The sequence below is a fragment of the Sceloporus undulatus genome, chromosome 6, assembly GCF_019175285.1.
Source record: "Sceloporus undulatus isolate JIND9_A2432 ecotype Alabama chromosome 6, SceUnd_v1.1, whole genome shotgun sequence".
NCBI classification, from domain to species: Eukaryota; Metazoa; Chordata; class Lepidosauria; order Squamata; family Phrynosomatidae; genus Sceloporus; species Sceloporus undulatus.
In genome coordinates this window covers 45,781,222-45,796,213 of record NC_056527.1, presented here as the reverse complement: position 1 = coordinate 45,796,213, position 14,992 = coordinate 45,781,222, and the positions used below count along the sequence as shown (strand labels likewise).

At 35.9% G+C, this 14,992-nt stretch overlaps 1 protein-coding gene across 9 annotated transcripts in view; it reads left to right on the top strand.

Annotated features, from left to right (window-relative positions):
* The window catches only part of SATB1 (SATB homeobox 1), a 135,274-nt gene that overhangs the window by 75,767 nt on the left and 44,515 nt on the right, over nucleotides 1-14,992 (top strand). For all 9 annotated transcript variants that reach the window (XM_042476280.1, XM_042476281.1, XM_042476282.1 and 6 more), the window contains one exon: nucleotides 10,795-11,007. In XM_042476280.1, the coding sequence (XP_042332214.1) occupies nucleotides 10,795-11,007 (213 nt within the window). The remainder of the gene's footprint in view (nucleotides 1-10,794; nucleotides 11,008-14,992) is intronic.

Genomic DNA, 14,992 nt, shown 5'->3' with positions numbered 1-14,992 from the left:
CCCACTAATATCCTGCCATTCTGTGACCTATGGGAAAAAAACACAAAGAGGATGGACACAATTACATAAATATGTATATGTATATAATATTATATATATTAGAAGTGCAAAATGGGAAAAATCATAAAACTAGACAGTATCAAATACCATGAAGGGATTAAAATCCATAGGGTAACATGATTTCAAAAAGTGGTAGAATTCAAAGATATAGCCATGTTAGTTAGTAAAATCAGTATGTAGAGAGATCTTGTAGCATCTTCTTTCAGTTAGTCTCAAAGATGCTACAAGACCTCTCTACATAATGGTTTTTTTAAAATGTGTAAACATTCATAAATGGTTTAAATTATTTTTAAAAACAATAAAAATTGAAAATTGAAGATGCATTATAAAGAGAGAGTCCAACAATTACAGATGCAAAAATATTTGTTCAGGACACAGACCATGTAACTATAGAGAAAGTCCAATTTTATAATATCTTTTACTAACCTTATGGGAAGCTGCTCCACAAACCACTTAATGGACTGTTCAACATAAAGACAGACCAACATATGGCCCCTGCATTTCAATCTTGGTCTTTTCTTTCCAAATGCCATATCATAATGAACAGATTCCATTTTCCCAGTGTAAGTCTAGCATTGGTTCTTGCATGTAGTAATATAAAAGAGAAGCACCTAGCAATACAATAGTTTATCTAACAATTAAAATGCTATAATAAAATATTAATAAAATTTAAATTCAATGGCTGATCAAAACAAATGAAATAAAATTCTTAGGAAATATGTATACAAATTTCAATAAATAACTGGAATAATATAAAACAACATATACTTTAGTGAGACACATTGAAAAGTTCACTAGAACTTTTCCTCACATTTTTAGAAAATCCCTTTCTAACTTATACTGTTTTTTAATCTTTTTAATGATAAAGAAGTGATTAAAATTTTACCTAAACATATTTATAAAATATAGTGCTGTAGTGCTATAAAATATAGTAGTATAGTGGTATGAAAGTCAGAACAGGAGCATTTGTTCAGATTACAAAAGCAATTGTGTCCCATACTACAAATAACATCACAACTGTTTTCTTGAAAATTGAGTAAATGTGCCAAAGAATGGAAGACCTCAAAGTAAGATAGATTGATTAGCTTATCCAAAATGTTTGAGACTGGAAGTGTTTTGGATTTTGGAGTTTTTTGAATGTTGGAATATATGTATTTGCATATACAGACAAAATGAGATATCTTGGAGATGGGACCTGAATCTAAACACAAAATTTACTTATGTTTCATATATACCTTGTATACATAGCTGGAAGATAATTTTATACAACATTTTTAGTAATTTTGTGCATGAAATTAGAGTACACAATATTAGCTGTCCATGGAAACATGTTTGAGTTTTTGGAACATTTTGGATTTCAGAATTCCACATAAGGAAGACTCATCCTGTAGCATGTTTTTAAATCATGCTACAATTTGTGAGCACTAGTGTGGCATGGTGGTTTTAAATGTTAGACTCAGACTCCAGAGACCAGGGTTCAATCCCCACTCATGGCATACTCTTTCAGCTTCAGGGTAAGGCAATGGCATGCCTCCTCTGAATAAATCTTGCCAAGAAAACCCCATGATATCTTGGCCTTAGGGTCATCATAACTTGGAAATGGGTGGAAGGCACATAACAACAACATTGTACTTTAAAAATAGATGAAAAGATGGGGAAAGAATCTGAGTGAAAGGCCTTAAAATTGTCCTAGCTTATTTTGAATTATATTTTCACATCCCCATTTTTGGTAGATACATCTGATGTTTTCTTTGAATTTTTGAATAACACTATTTTATAGAAATTGTGTTCTTCCCATTTTTGGTGGGCTATTTTCCTTGCATTAAAAAAACAGGTGTATTGGCATAGACATTAAATTAAACGGACTTGAGTTTACATGTAGAACTCCTGCTGGTAAATCACTAATCCCATAGTAGACTGGTTGCACATTGCTCTATGTTATGACTAATCTCAGCACCTATAAAATTTCTAGAGAAATCTTGAATATCAGAATGTACAAGCCAGAAGTACAATCTTTACATTAATTTTTATTGTACTATCTGCACTAACACAACAGCCCAGTTTATTTTTTTCAGTTTCCAGGTGAGCACGTCTAGTTGAACCTACCTCCATTATTCATCAGCTTGGATAGCTCTACTTCCCCCCTTTTTAAAAATCGCTTAAGGTCATATATAATGCCTTATTTTAATGCAAGTGTTGTTATTTTGTTAGGATATTTTTATTTTGGTACTTTGGAGTAAGTCGATGTTTATCAATTTCTCTTCTTCTGGTAATATATATTAACATATAGGTTCCAGTCATCATTTACACTTTTAATTTCAAAGATTACAATAGAAGGGGACACGCCAATATATTTTGGATATTTTGGAAGAAACCCAATAACTGGATTTCTCGCCAGCTATACATTTCCCAAGGACATTCCCAAGAACAGTTAGATTTTGTCCTTACTGATGGTCCTGCTCCTGTGTTTGTCATTGGGAAGAGGATGGTGCAATGTTGGATAGACAGGGATAGACCTTATCAAACATTTGTACCCCTTTCTTTTGCTTAGCAGTGAAATTCATTAGACTAGGGAGCTTGCTTCTTTGAGATATTGTGTGAGTGAAAGGGTTCCATTCTAACATTTTGAGTAGCAGGATGAAATTCTTTTCACTTTTCAAGAAAAACCCTTCAGTATTCAAAGGGATCTTGCAGCACCTTTGAGACTAACTGAAAGATAGAAGTTGGTAGCATGAACTTTTGTAGACCTCAGCCTTATAAAGGCTGGAACTCCCCTAATTCACTAGCTATGTGACACCAGTAGCATTGAGAACAGATTTTTAAGTAGCTGCTGTTCTGTTGATTTGTACACATGGATTTCAGACTCTCAGTGGGTAGGGACAAAATGGGGAGGTACTTGCAAAAATTAAAGAACACATCAAAGGTTTAACCAGTTTATGGAACTATGCTTTCTTCATTTTTTTTCCTTCCTCCTTTTTTTTTTTATTTTATCTTTGGCACACTGCTTATTTTCCAGTAAAATGAAGAATGAAGATGGATTATTCAAAATTGATAACAGTAATGGACCATCCTGTAATGTTTTATTGAATTTGAGTTCTGTAAATTATGTGATGGAGGGAAATTTGCCTGCTTAAGTATAACAGAAATTGCCAGTGTTCATATAATTCTTCATAGTGTAATTTAAGAAAAAGTGCACTATCCACATCACTGTGTGAGTAAAAGGTAAAAAGGTGCTATTACACTATCATGACAGCTCTCCTCTTGCTAATAAGTGACAAAGATAAATGTGTCTGCTTATAACTTACTTGGCAGGACTCCAGACTTGCGGGTGGAGTTTGAAAATAATCTTCCACCTGGATATGAGATTTCAATCCACTGCAGTAGAGACAGCATATGAAGATGTTCTGCATATTTGGCAGGGGGGTTGTTGGTGGTGGTTTCAGCAAATCACATTTTTCTTGGGAGAGCTTTGAAGTTCGATGGGCCTGATAAAATCTATCTGAATCAGTGATTATGTTCAAAGAGCAGACAAACTTGGGGCCAGACAGGCTGTATTTTAGTTCATATTGGCAGACACTTCCATTTATCTCTCATTTTAAAGAATTCATAATTAGCTTTTGAAAGCTCTGATATTTATTGAAAATTTTTGTGCAGTTACTAATGAAATATGCCTGTGATGATTTGTAAAGGTTTTGTTTATTTGGTGTGATGTTACTGTGGTTCAAATCGATTTCCACTATAAGTCAAAAACGGGGCTCTTGACAGAATAAATTTAAGCACACATCTCTGTGTTTAGTTCATAGTGGAAGTTTAGTAATAGACGTTTAATACATTGGCAAATTATCCTAGCTATATTAATGAAGTGATTATTGGTATAGCGGGCCATGATATATTATGACTTCATTTATTTTTGTTTAACATTATATAAACCACTTTTCTGCATGTGTGTGTTCAGAGTTGGGCTCAGTTTGAATCAAGCATCCATATCATGCAAAACAACCAAGATCAATCACTGAAACTAACATTGAAAGTCAGCAACAGAACATTAAGCAAAAACAAGTACCAGACCCAAATGGCCTCTTTTAAATAAAATTATTGCAATAGTCTTACTGAAGGAAGGTTAAAAAGACCCCTGTTCTCCAAGAATGGAGTTTCAATGCACCAAAGAAGAGTACCCAAGAATATGTAGTATTCATCAATCATATACCCAGAGCACTCAGGGTCAAGATGTTTTGCAGCAGTTTGGGGCTTAAAAGGCAAATGGGCCATAATGGCAGTGAAAGACAATTGTGTTGCTTTCAAGCAAGCAGAGAATAATCTGTAGGCATCTGAATACATCAGTGATCCACAACTACAGGTCCAGTGACCAGATGTGAACTCCTAAAGGGTACCCATTGGCCCACTAGTTGCCTACCCCCCAAAAAGGAAGCTGGTTCTTTCTTTTTGTGTACAGATGTTATTTATGGATACAAGGATACTATCATGTCTCTCTTTTACCTGTAAGGGTGAGAATCATGTGGCTCCCAAGCTCCTGGCATCCCCCCACCCTATTCAGTTCATTTTTCTGTTTTAGGTAAAAGACTCCTCTTTAGTTATGCAGACATAGTGCAAGTCAGCCTATTGTTAATCACAAGCATATCCTCTTAAAATCAATCAGATTTGCCATACTTTAATCAATGGATTCAATGGCTCTATTTTATTTGAGACTAATAAATAGGAATCTAGCCATTATGTGTTTATTTTTGTTAAATTTTATACTCTGCCCTTCTCCATACCTCTGATAAAGTTTTAGAATTATTTAGAAATCCAACATAAGAAAAGCATACAAAAATATTACTATGTAATTAACTACATATAATATAAAAAAAAATTAAACATCCATTAAAAAAACTGAAAGACAAAGCAGTTAAAAAGCAATGTTGATGTTGTTTTATGCTTTCAAATTGTTTTTGACTTATGACAACCCTAAGGCAAACCTGTTACAGGATTTTCTTGGCAAGACATGGTCAGGGGCAGGTTTGCCATCTGAGGCTGAGAGAGTATGACTTGCTGAAGGTCACCCAGTGGGTTTCTGTGGGCAAGCAGACATTCAAACCCTGCTCACCAGAGTCATAGTGCAACATTCAAGCCATTACACCAAGCTAGCCCTCAAAAGCAGTGTGATATACTGTTAAACACCCTTTCTTAAAAACAGTTCTTCATAGCCTGTCAGGATGAAAACAAGTCTTTGTCTGATAATACAAATTCAAACCTCCTCAGGAAGGGATTAAGGAGTCTAGGAGCAGTTACTCAGAATGCTTTCTTCACATCCCACAGCATGTGTGTGTAAGGGCATCTGGATTGAAAGAAAGTTCTCTCCTGAAGTTCTCAGGGCCTAGGCAGGCTTTATGGGAGAACAGCCTGGACCCAAACCATGTGGCGCTTTATAGGTCATAACTAGTAGCCAGTGGAATGTCTGTAAAAATGAGTTGTCTGCTTCTTGTAACAAGCCCAACAATGCACCAATCTAGCTACAGCTCTTTGGGCCAGGTGAAATTAGCTTGCAGTTGTAAACCGCTTAGGGAATACTTAAGTGCACGGATAAGTGGTGTAGAAATGTACGTGCTACTTGCTATTGAAATTCAAGTTGGGTGTATCTAAGGCACATTACTGCGGCCAGATCAGATATTTCCCTGAACAGGACAGCTGGCACATTACCTTACCTGTTTAAATGCATCCCTGTCTACCTCAGAGGCCTCCAAGCTCAGTGCTAAAACCAGGGGTACAGCCACACTATTATTCCATATACACTATCTTCCTTTTAAACTAGTCACCTCATGTTTCTCTCTTATGTGGATTAAGCTTCAGTTTCTTTGCCCTCATCAATGGAGATTATCGCATTAGCTTCACTGCTGGAATAGACCTGGGATGTAACTTTCTTAAGGTAGATCTTATCATATTCACCATTCTCTGGGCAGTATACAGCCCATATGCAACCCATGCTTCTCCATGCTTGTCCCACATCTTTTCAAGAACAGGAAAATCCCTTTCTTGAAAAGCTGTGAGAGAAGCCCAGGTTACATATGGGCTGCATTCTGCCTGGAGAAGGGTGAATGTGATAAGATCTACTTTAAGAAAGTTATATCCCGGCTCTGTCCCAGCAGCGAAGCTAATGAGATAATCTCCAATCACAGATTTCAGATTTTCAAGATGTTAGAAGCTGTCTTGGATTTATGTGGAAAGGAGAAGTAAAGTTGCATGTCATCAGTGGCACCTGACTCCAGAAGTACAGAAAACATCTCCCAGCAGTTTCATACATATGTTAAATAGCATGTAGACTAAAGTGAACCAAGGCATTGAACATGAATCCCCACCAAGAAGAAAGGAAGCAAGCTTTCTGGGAAATGATCCCACCAACCTCAGTTCCAGCAAATCTAGATGGATACAGTAGGCATGGCATCAAAGCCACTGAGAAGTTACTTAGAACCAACAGGAACACACACACACAAACACAGTCTATTTCCCAAGACTCAAGAATACCTCATGGCTTCTGATATAAGTAGGCCCTCTCATAAAATACATCCCTAGTGGAGATAGAAAGGGTTTTAGACTTGATTAGTACTTTGTTATAATTGTGCTTTTTGATCTCTTTAGCAAAGGTCAGTAATTTATGAACAGTGGACTATATCCAGCTGCTAATTCCAATGAGAGTTGGCAATTTAGGGCCTGAGCAGATAAGTCAGGAAAGTGTGAGACAAGTCCATGCTTTCCTGGCCCCAGTGCTCACCTGGGCTGGTCTATAGATTGACATGGGGACAGGCAGGTTTTCACACACCCATCCATGCACCAGCCCTTTACCCAGGGGGTGACAACGCCACTCCTTACCTTGCCAGCCATTGCTCAAACTGAAAAGAGCCCAATCACAGTGTCCAGTGTGGAAACAGGGTGCCTGACTGCTCTCATGTGGTGAGGCATCATGTTTCTATGTCAGATGCAGTGACTGGGGGGGCTTCTCAGTAGGATCAACAGCTGGTAAGGTAAGGAGCATGGTGGGGGAGGTGTCTGAAAAGCATGATTTTGCCACAGAATGTGCAAAACCAAACTTTTATTACCCTGTGATGAAGAGCTCTGGGATATGAGACATGGTGGCTCAGTGGTTAAAATGCTGACTTGACAATTGCAAGATTGGCAGTTTGAGGCCCAAGTGCCGTGTGACAGACTGAGCTCACATCACTAGTCCCAACTTCTGTCAACCTAGCAGTTCAAAAGCATGTAAAAGTGCAAGTAATTACATAGGTACCACACCAGTGGGAAGGTAACAGTGTTCTATGGAGTCATGCTGGCCACATGATCACAGAGTAGTCTTTAACAATGCTCGCTCTTCGCCTTAATAATGAAGATGAGCACTGCCTCCTGTAGTCAGACATGACTTGACAAACATGTCAAGGGGGAAACCTTTACTTTTACTTTTTTTAAAGAGCCTGTACTCTGGGGTCAGGGATTATCCTGCCCTGGATAATTAGGCCTGCATCGCCTGATTTAGACAATGCAAAGCCAGGCCTTTTGGCCCTTGTAGACAACCCATTTATAAGTCATTCATTACTTACTTACTTGTTTACTTACTTACTATAAGAAACTACTTACTGTCACTATTTCTGTTGATTCTAAGTCATTGAATTCAGCTATTGGATTCAGAACATAATTGGCTTCTTGACTTCTTAGAACATATAGGCATCAACTTATTTGAACTATTTATTTATCCTTATGGACCTTTGTAGCTATATGAGCAGTCTATTTTTTCCCATTCCATAAGCATACAACCCCATCAGGGCTTCTGATTTTATGCTACAGAAGTAATTGCTATCACATTACTCAGGAACCTGAGGAAAAATTTAATTTTCCATTTTCTTAAATCAGAACAAAACAAACACAGGAACTCCTGCCTCTACCTACTGATTAACCTACATGATGATACTATCCACACTGGTAATAAAACTTTGCCTTTCTTTTGGTAGTAACTAGATCATTCACCATAATTAAGCTGAATTCAGCAGTCACCTGCACCATTTCTGCATGTCTCTTCCAAAACAGCTTGAAAATTATTTGTTAGAACTTAATTAATTTCTCCCAATTTATTAAATGTATAGAAAGTTTTAGAAGTTAGTTTGGTTATTAAAGTATAATAATATTAATGGTTTCGGTATCATTTGGTTATTTTTTTCATAACCTTTTGAGTAAGTTGGAGAGCAGTCACTGTTTTTTCCATCTTTTGTCATTTTAATCAATGTTTTAAATATAAAAGATAGTTTAATTTAATGTGTAATGTAATACGTCAAATATAAGGCATAATGTAGTTTAATTGAATGGGAAACACTAATATTTCCCAGCTCTTGACATGGCCACAACAATAGGTTACGCATAGATACAGTTGATTCCTTTCAGGCAAATATTTTTGCTACAATTAGTATGAGCATTGCAACATTTATTCCCTGGATCAGGGGGCAGGTTTAGTCTATTCAAGTAGGACCTGGGTTTTGTTCATTCATGAAATAGTCACGTCTATTGAATACACAATGCCAGCACTTAACCGATATGTGAAAATATAAGCAAGATGAGTAAACAACAGAGCAGTCTGTTTTTAAATTCTTAATAATAGATTGAAATTGTATTTAGGCATAGCTATTAATCTCTCTTGAAGGCTTATCAAGCCAAATTTGGAAGTTTCTAAATCAGAATTGACAGGATTTGTTTTCCCCTAGGTAATGAATGAATATGAACCCTGAATTAAAATACTGTGCAACATTGAGCAAATATTGGAAGCCAGTGTGATGTTGTTGTTGGAGTGCTGGACAAGAGCTCTAGGAGACTAAGGTTCAAATCCCTGCTAAGCCATGGAAACCCATTGGGAAACCTTGAGCGAGTCACAATCTCTCAACCACAGAGGAAAGCAACGACAAACCTCTTCCTAACAAATAATGTAAAGGAAACCCCATTATAGAATTGCTTTAGGGTCTGCCATATGTCAGAAAGGATTTGAAGGCACACAACAACAAAAACAACAACTGAGCAAATATCTTGTGGATTTTAATATCATAAATCCCATTGAAATGAACTGGCTGAACTTCCAAGGAAACACAGTGAAAATGAGGCTCAGCTTTGGTGACCTTCAATTTGTTACACATTTTTGCTGAACAATTGTTCGGGATTAAAATAAGCTAATCACTAGCTGCACTGTCTTGTCCCTCTTAGAAATAGGATTAGGCTATAATTATGAGGAACAGTGTAAGGAAAAAGGATATCTAAGCTGCAATCCAGTACCCATAATATTGGGAGAAAGCTCCCTTACAGTAAGTGGGGCTTCTGTTTGATGAGTTGAATCAAATTGCTGTGCTAGTATTCCAGTGGGGCCTTGATATCAGGTGGGGTTTGATTCCAGGTTCTCCTGTGGATACCAAAATCCATGGATATTCAAGCCCCATTAAATATAATGGCATTGGAAAATTGTGCCCCTTATATAAAATAGCAAAATCAAGGCTTTTGTGGGGGTTGGGGGAGGATTTATAATTTTTCAAAATGTACCATTATTTCCTGAAGAGCAAAAAGTTCCAGGTCACTTTATCAAGTGAGCAGTTTGTTTGCTACCATGGATAGTATTCCTAATGAGATTCACTGGTCAGGGAGAAAAGGGCATTCCTGGGCTCTGGATATGGCGATCAGGTAGATCTTGAGTGTAAAGTCGTGTATCAGCTTTATTGTGAAATTATGAGCTATCAAGGGATAAAATTAAGCAATCTAACCAGTCCTTAATTATACAGCATTTCTTTTTCTTTTGAGAAAACAAAGCTTTCCTGTGTGCATCCTACAGAAATACCAGCCATTGAGATTTCTAAGAACACCTTTCTAAGCTGCTTGTGTGAGGGTTTTTAGCACCTGGGTGGCACTCGCAGGGTATCCTACCTTCAAATCTTATGTATTTAGAAATGCTTAGCCAGATAGGTAAATAATTTCCTCTGTGGTCAGCTGTGATTCTTGGATTTTGTTTGATATCTCTTAGAGTTTATGTGAGAGAGACTGAGATATAGCGAGAAAATGAATGTAAAATTCTCCCAGTTATTTGGGAAGAGGGAAAGGAGAAAATGTTGACACATGATGATAAATATTTGCTTTAATCAATTAAGCTGTGTTTTCCAATGATTACCTGTTCATTTACTCAAATTATTTTTCAAATATGGAGCGAGGGAGAAGATACCTTTCAAAATGACAATGTATTCATGAATTGCTCCCTGTTTTCTACCACATTTTTTCAGTGTATCAAATCCATAAACTGTAAAAAGGCCCTGCTCTTTCTAGAAATGGCTTTTTGCCTGTATAGGATAAATATATGTTTTATTTCAAGCTTTGAGCAACAGTGATGTAATAATGCTTCAGAATTACTTGGATCTTATTTATTCTTGTCTGCCTTAGAAAAATTTCATGGCAAGTTAAGTCAGTAAAAAAGAAGAGACCAATTAAGCAGATTCAGTTTGTATTGTGCATAAAGCAGATGCTTAATAAAATTAAGAATACAATTGAGGCTCTCATCTGCACTACCTAAATTGTCAGTAATATATTCCTGTGCAGGATGAATGCCTGTTTACTGTGTACTTTCTAAAGTTAGTGAAACAAAAACATGATTAGCAGTGTCTGTCTGTTGCATAAAATTGCATAGTATAATATGGCTTTGTGTATGTGTGTCCTTTTTTCATCTCTTTACAGGGCTTGCTCTCAGAAATCCTGCGAAAAGAAGAAGACCCCAAGACGGCCTCACAGTCTCTACTGGTAAACCTTCGGGCTATGCAGAATTTCTTGCAGTTGCCAGAAGCAGAAAGAGATAGAATATACCAAGACGAAAGGGAAAGAAGCTTGAATGCAGCTTCTGCTATGGGTCCCACACCCCTTATAAGCACACCACCTAGCCGACCTTCACAAGTAAACTATTTTCTTAATCTTTATGAACTGTTCCTTGCTAAAGAATTGGTGATGTGTGAAAAAGAAATCCTTGATACAGAATACTCCCCCTCCTTTATACTGTACTGATCATGGGAACTTAATTTGTTAATGTTTTCATATCAGAATTGCACAAGGAAGGGGAAAAAAACCATGGCTATGTATCTGTTTCATATTTTGAAAGCTGGAGTATCAGGCAGAAATGATCAAATTGATTTCAAGAATATAGTTTGTATCAGTTCTGAAATATTTATTGTTTTACAATACTTGCAGGTTTTGTTTTTTTTTAATTTCATCATCTTGATTTTTCCTGTTAGTTTTGTTTCATAAGTTTATTCAACCTGTTTAGTTAACAGTAAGGAATTGATATTTTCTGTTCCTTTTGTTTGGATTTTAGGACTAAACTCCACAATGTATTCTTCTTATGCCTATGTGTATAGCTCTTCAAAAAAACTCAGTAGGGTTTAAAGGGAAGGCACATATGTGAAAGCTCAAATGAAAATAATAACTGGGATCTTGAGCCAAGATTTACTAATTATGAGGGCTCTTTTAATAATGGGCACAGCTAGGAATAGAAAACTCAGAGAATTTTCAGTTGCTTCATTGAAGCTGAAGTATTCCTAGAAATTTTTGTCCAAGCTATAGCAAACTAAAGTTTCTGAAAACAAAGCTTCTTGGACTTCCATAATTTTCTGCTTGTGAGTTACTAACATAAAAGTTGGCATCAAGAGACTGAAATGAGAGATTGCATGATGCAATCACTAATTTCAGAGACAGCTTTTTGTATATTTGATCGAGATTGTTTAAATACGTTTGAAATCTAAATGCCTGATCATTCCCTGTATAGGGAATGGTTATAATATGTAATTTTTGTGACAGGTTTCATTTTAATAATGCATTTGAAATGCCGAAAATATAAAATGCAGTCTTCTGTTCTTGAGAAACCACTGTGGTGAGGACAGTTAATGGAAACACTAACACTTAAATATAGCTGTGTTTCCAGGCGCCACTGTAATAATGGAGTAGTAAACTTTGTCCTGATGAAAAGCCATTCTGAAAGCAACTGCATTTATTATACCTCTTGTGCCATTTGCAGAAGAGAAAGAGAAAGTAGTTTGTTTTGCAAGGAATTAACTAGTTTATGAATTTTAATGTTTAATCTAATATTAAAAGCTAAACCAGGATTTTAAAAGATTTTTGTTCCTAAACTAAAACAATACTTATGGGAATACATTCATAAAAGTTTTGTTTGTTCTTCACCTGAGAAAAATAATGTGAGTTTCTGTATTTGTGAAAAACTGTTTCTTTTCTTGATTTGGGTTTTCATCTTTGGGCTTTATTCTGAAAATATGAATGATTGCAGTATTGCCATCTTTAAAAGCAGTTTTAAGTGAGGATGTCTATGTATAGACTTCCTAAGAGCACTGTATTTTCTAAACATCCTGAAATAACAATTAGTAATGGAGATTTTCTTAGAAGATAGGATTGGAAACTTACATTGGTTCCATAAAAATGTTGGCAAAGTATTGTCACCATTACAAATCAGTGAGGAAATGATACATAGTTGCATTACATAACATGGATTACATATAAGGTTTCAATATAGGTTTCGCAATTTATAGGATTCCATGTACACTGATACTACTACATAAAAACAAATGTTATGGTGAGTTTTGGTGATGTACTGGTTTAACATTTTTGAAGGTTTTATATCCTTTGATAGCATTATACTTACAGGGATCTGTCTTGAGTTCATTTCTAACTCTTAACACTTAATCTTCTTTCAAAAATCGTAGTATTATGAAATCTTTTTTTATGGGGGGTGGGGGACAGCAAGTATCACGCACTAAACTATAACCAATGCTTTCAATGAAAAAAAAAGCTTTGTAGATAGCCTCCAAAAGGTTAATTAGCAATATATAATGTAGTGCTCACTAGAGCACAGCAGACTAATCATCCATGCTATTCTTAATGGTTCAAGAGAAACTGTTAAGAAATAAGGGAAATATTTTTGAGGTTAATCTGTTATGCAAGAATTTAGAGAGGGAAAAAACCTTCTCAAATGACCTATATCCCAAGTTCGTCAGCCTTATTAATGTTTTGTTCTAAAAGTAATTTGGATTTATCTCATCTTTTTTTTTTTAAAAAAAAGTTATATGAATCTTAATTCACTATTATATATCTTATAGTCGATGCAAGTAGTATAAGTCTTGTATTTAATTTGAGTTGTTGGTGGTGAAGGCCTTTTAAATAATAGTTTACTATTAACCTATTGGTTATCATAGTGGGCATGGGAGGATGCACATATACAGCTATTAACCCAAATCCCCTTGTTAGTCCCAACTAGTGTGTGCTAGGGCCACCTCCTGAATACTTGGAAATCATGAATGTGTTGACTCTCTCTTCAACAATTAATTCAAGAGGTCTACTCTAGTTGAGAGTGACCAACAGGATTTAACCAATTGTGCTTGTGTACACTTACATATAAATGTAGCACTAGTTGTATGTCAGCACTGAACACACACATACTTGTGCACACTTAAGTGTGCAAACATTAGTTCTTTTTGTTGTTTTGATAGTTTTGCTAATTTAGCACAGAAAAATGGATCAATTTTTAGATTGATAATAAAATCATTATACTGAAAAAATGATTTCTTCCAGTGAACTGAAAAGTAAATCACTCCATAAATGTTCAGTATAGTTATAACTTCTGATTATCAGTAGCGGATAAAGAACCAATCCACAGTAGAGAATTGGCAAGTGATGGCTGCAAAGCTGTCTTGAGTAAAGTCAGGAGGAGGATGACAATGATAGTGATGATTAGAGAAGGAGGAGGAGAAAAAGGAAATAGTATTACAGGCTGACTATCCCCTATCTAAAATTCTGATATCTGAAATAATCCAAAACATCAACATGGATGGATGGCATACTGACACCTTTCTGATGGTTCACTGTATAAAGACTTTGTTTTGTGCACAAAATTATTACAACTATTATGTATAATATTACCTTCAGGATATGTTTATAAAGGTATATACAGAACATAAATAAAAGTCATGTTTAGACTTGAGTCAAGATCTCCAAGATATCTCATTAGGTATGTGCAAATATTCCAAAATCTGTGGGGGGGGGGGGGGGGGGGGAGATCCAGAATCCAAACACTTCTGGTCCCAAGCATTTTGAATAAGGGAAACTCTATCTATCTATCATTTCTGAGTAAAATATAGCTAAGAAAATAATATGGTTTATTTATATACCGCTATTCCAAGGAAATCCATTCTAGAAAAGATCTAGAATGTCTTATCTATGAAAAACAGTATGATACAAGTTGCATCTTAAAATGTTAACCAGCACTGTGATCCAGTTAATACAATAATATTGTAATAAATTATTGGAACAAGTGGGGAAAGTATTCCCTTATGGTCCGGGTGGACATTGCCTTATTAATATATTAAGCTCTAAGCATATGTGGTTATTTTCACCTAAATCCATTTCCTAGTCCTAATCAAGGATTAAGGCCATTGAAGCAGTGGGATTTACATAAATGTTAAGCAACTATTTAACAATTGATTAAATGGTTTTACTCTAGATAAGACTAGCAAATTGATTGAGGCCCTTAATCCCTTCATTGCTTTTATTACCACATCACAAGATAATATTAGGCAGATTAATAACTTTGTTGACTAAAGACAGATGAAAAGATGTGAAACCAATCAGTTTCCACTAACTAGAGCACCAAACTAGATCTACCTGTCACATAGCTTGAATTGTCAGAGGGGGAGGAAAAGGTAGATAAAAGGTAGATTAAAATGTCTGCATATTATTCTGCATATTATAAAGTCTGTGACAAATGTGCTCTGCCACAAATTGGTATTCTGAGGGGACATTCACACTTACTTTTTTGGACCAAGGAGATGCAGATCTCCACAGTGATGCGATACCAAATCGATGTTCCCACTACGTTTAA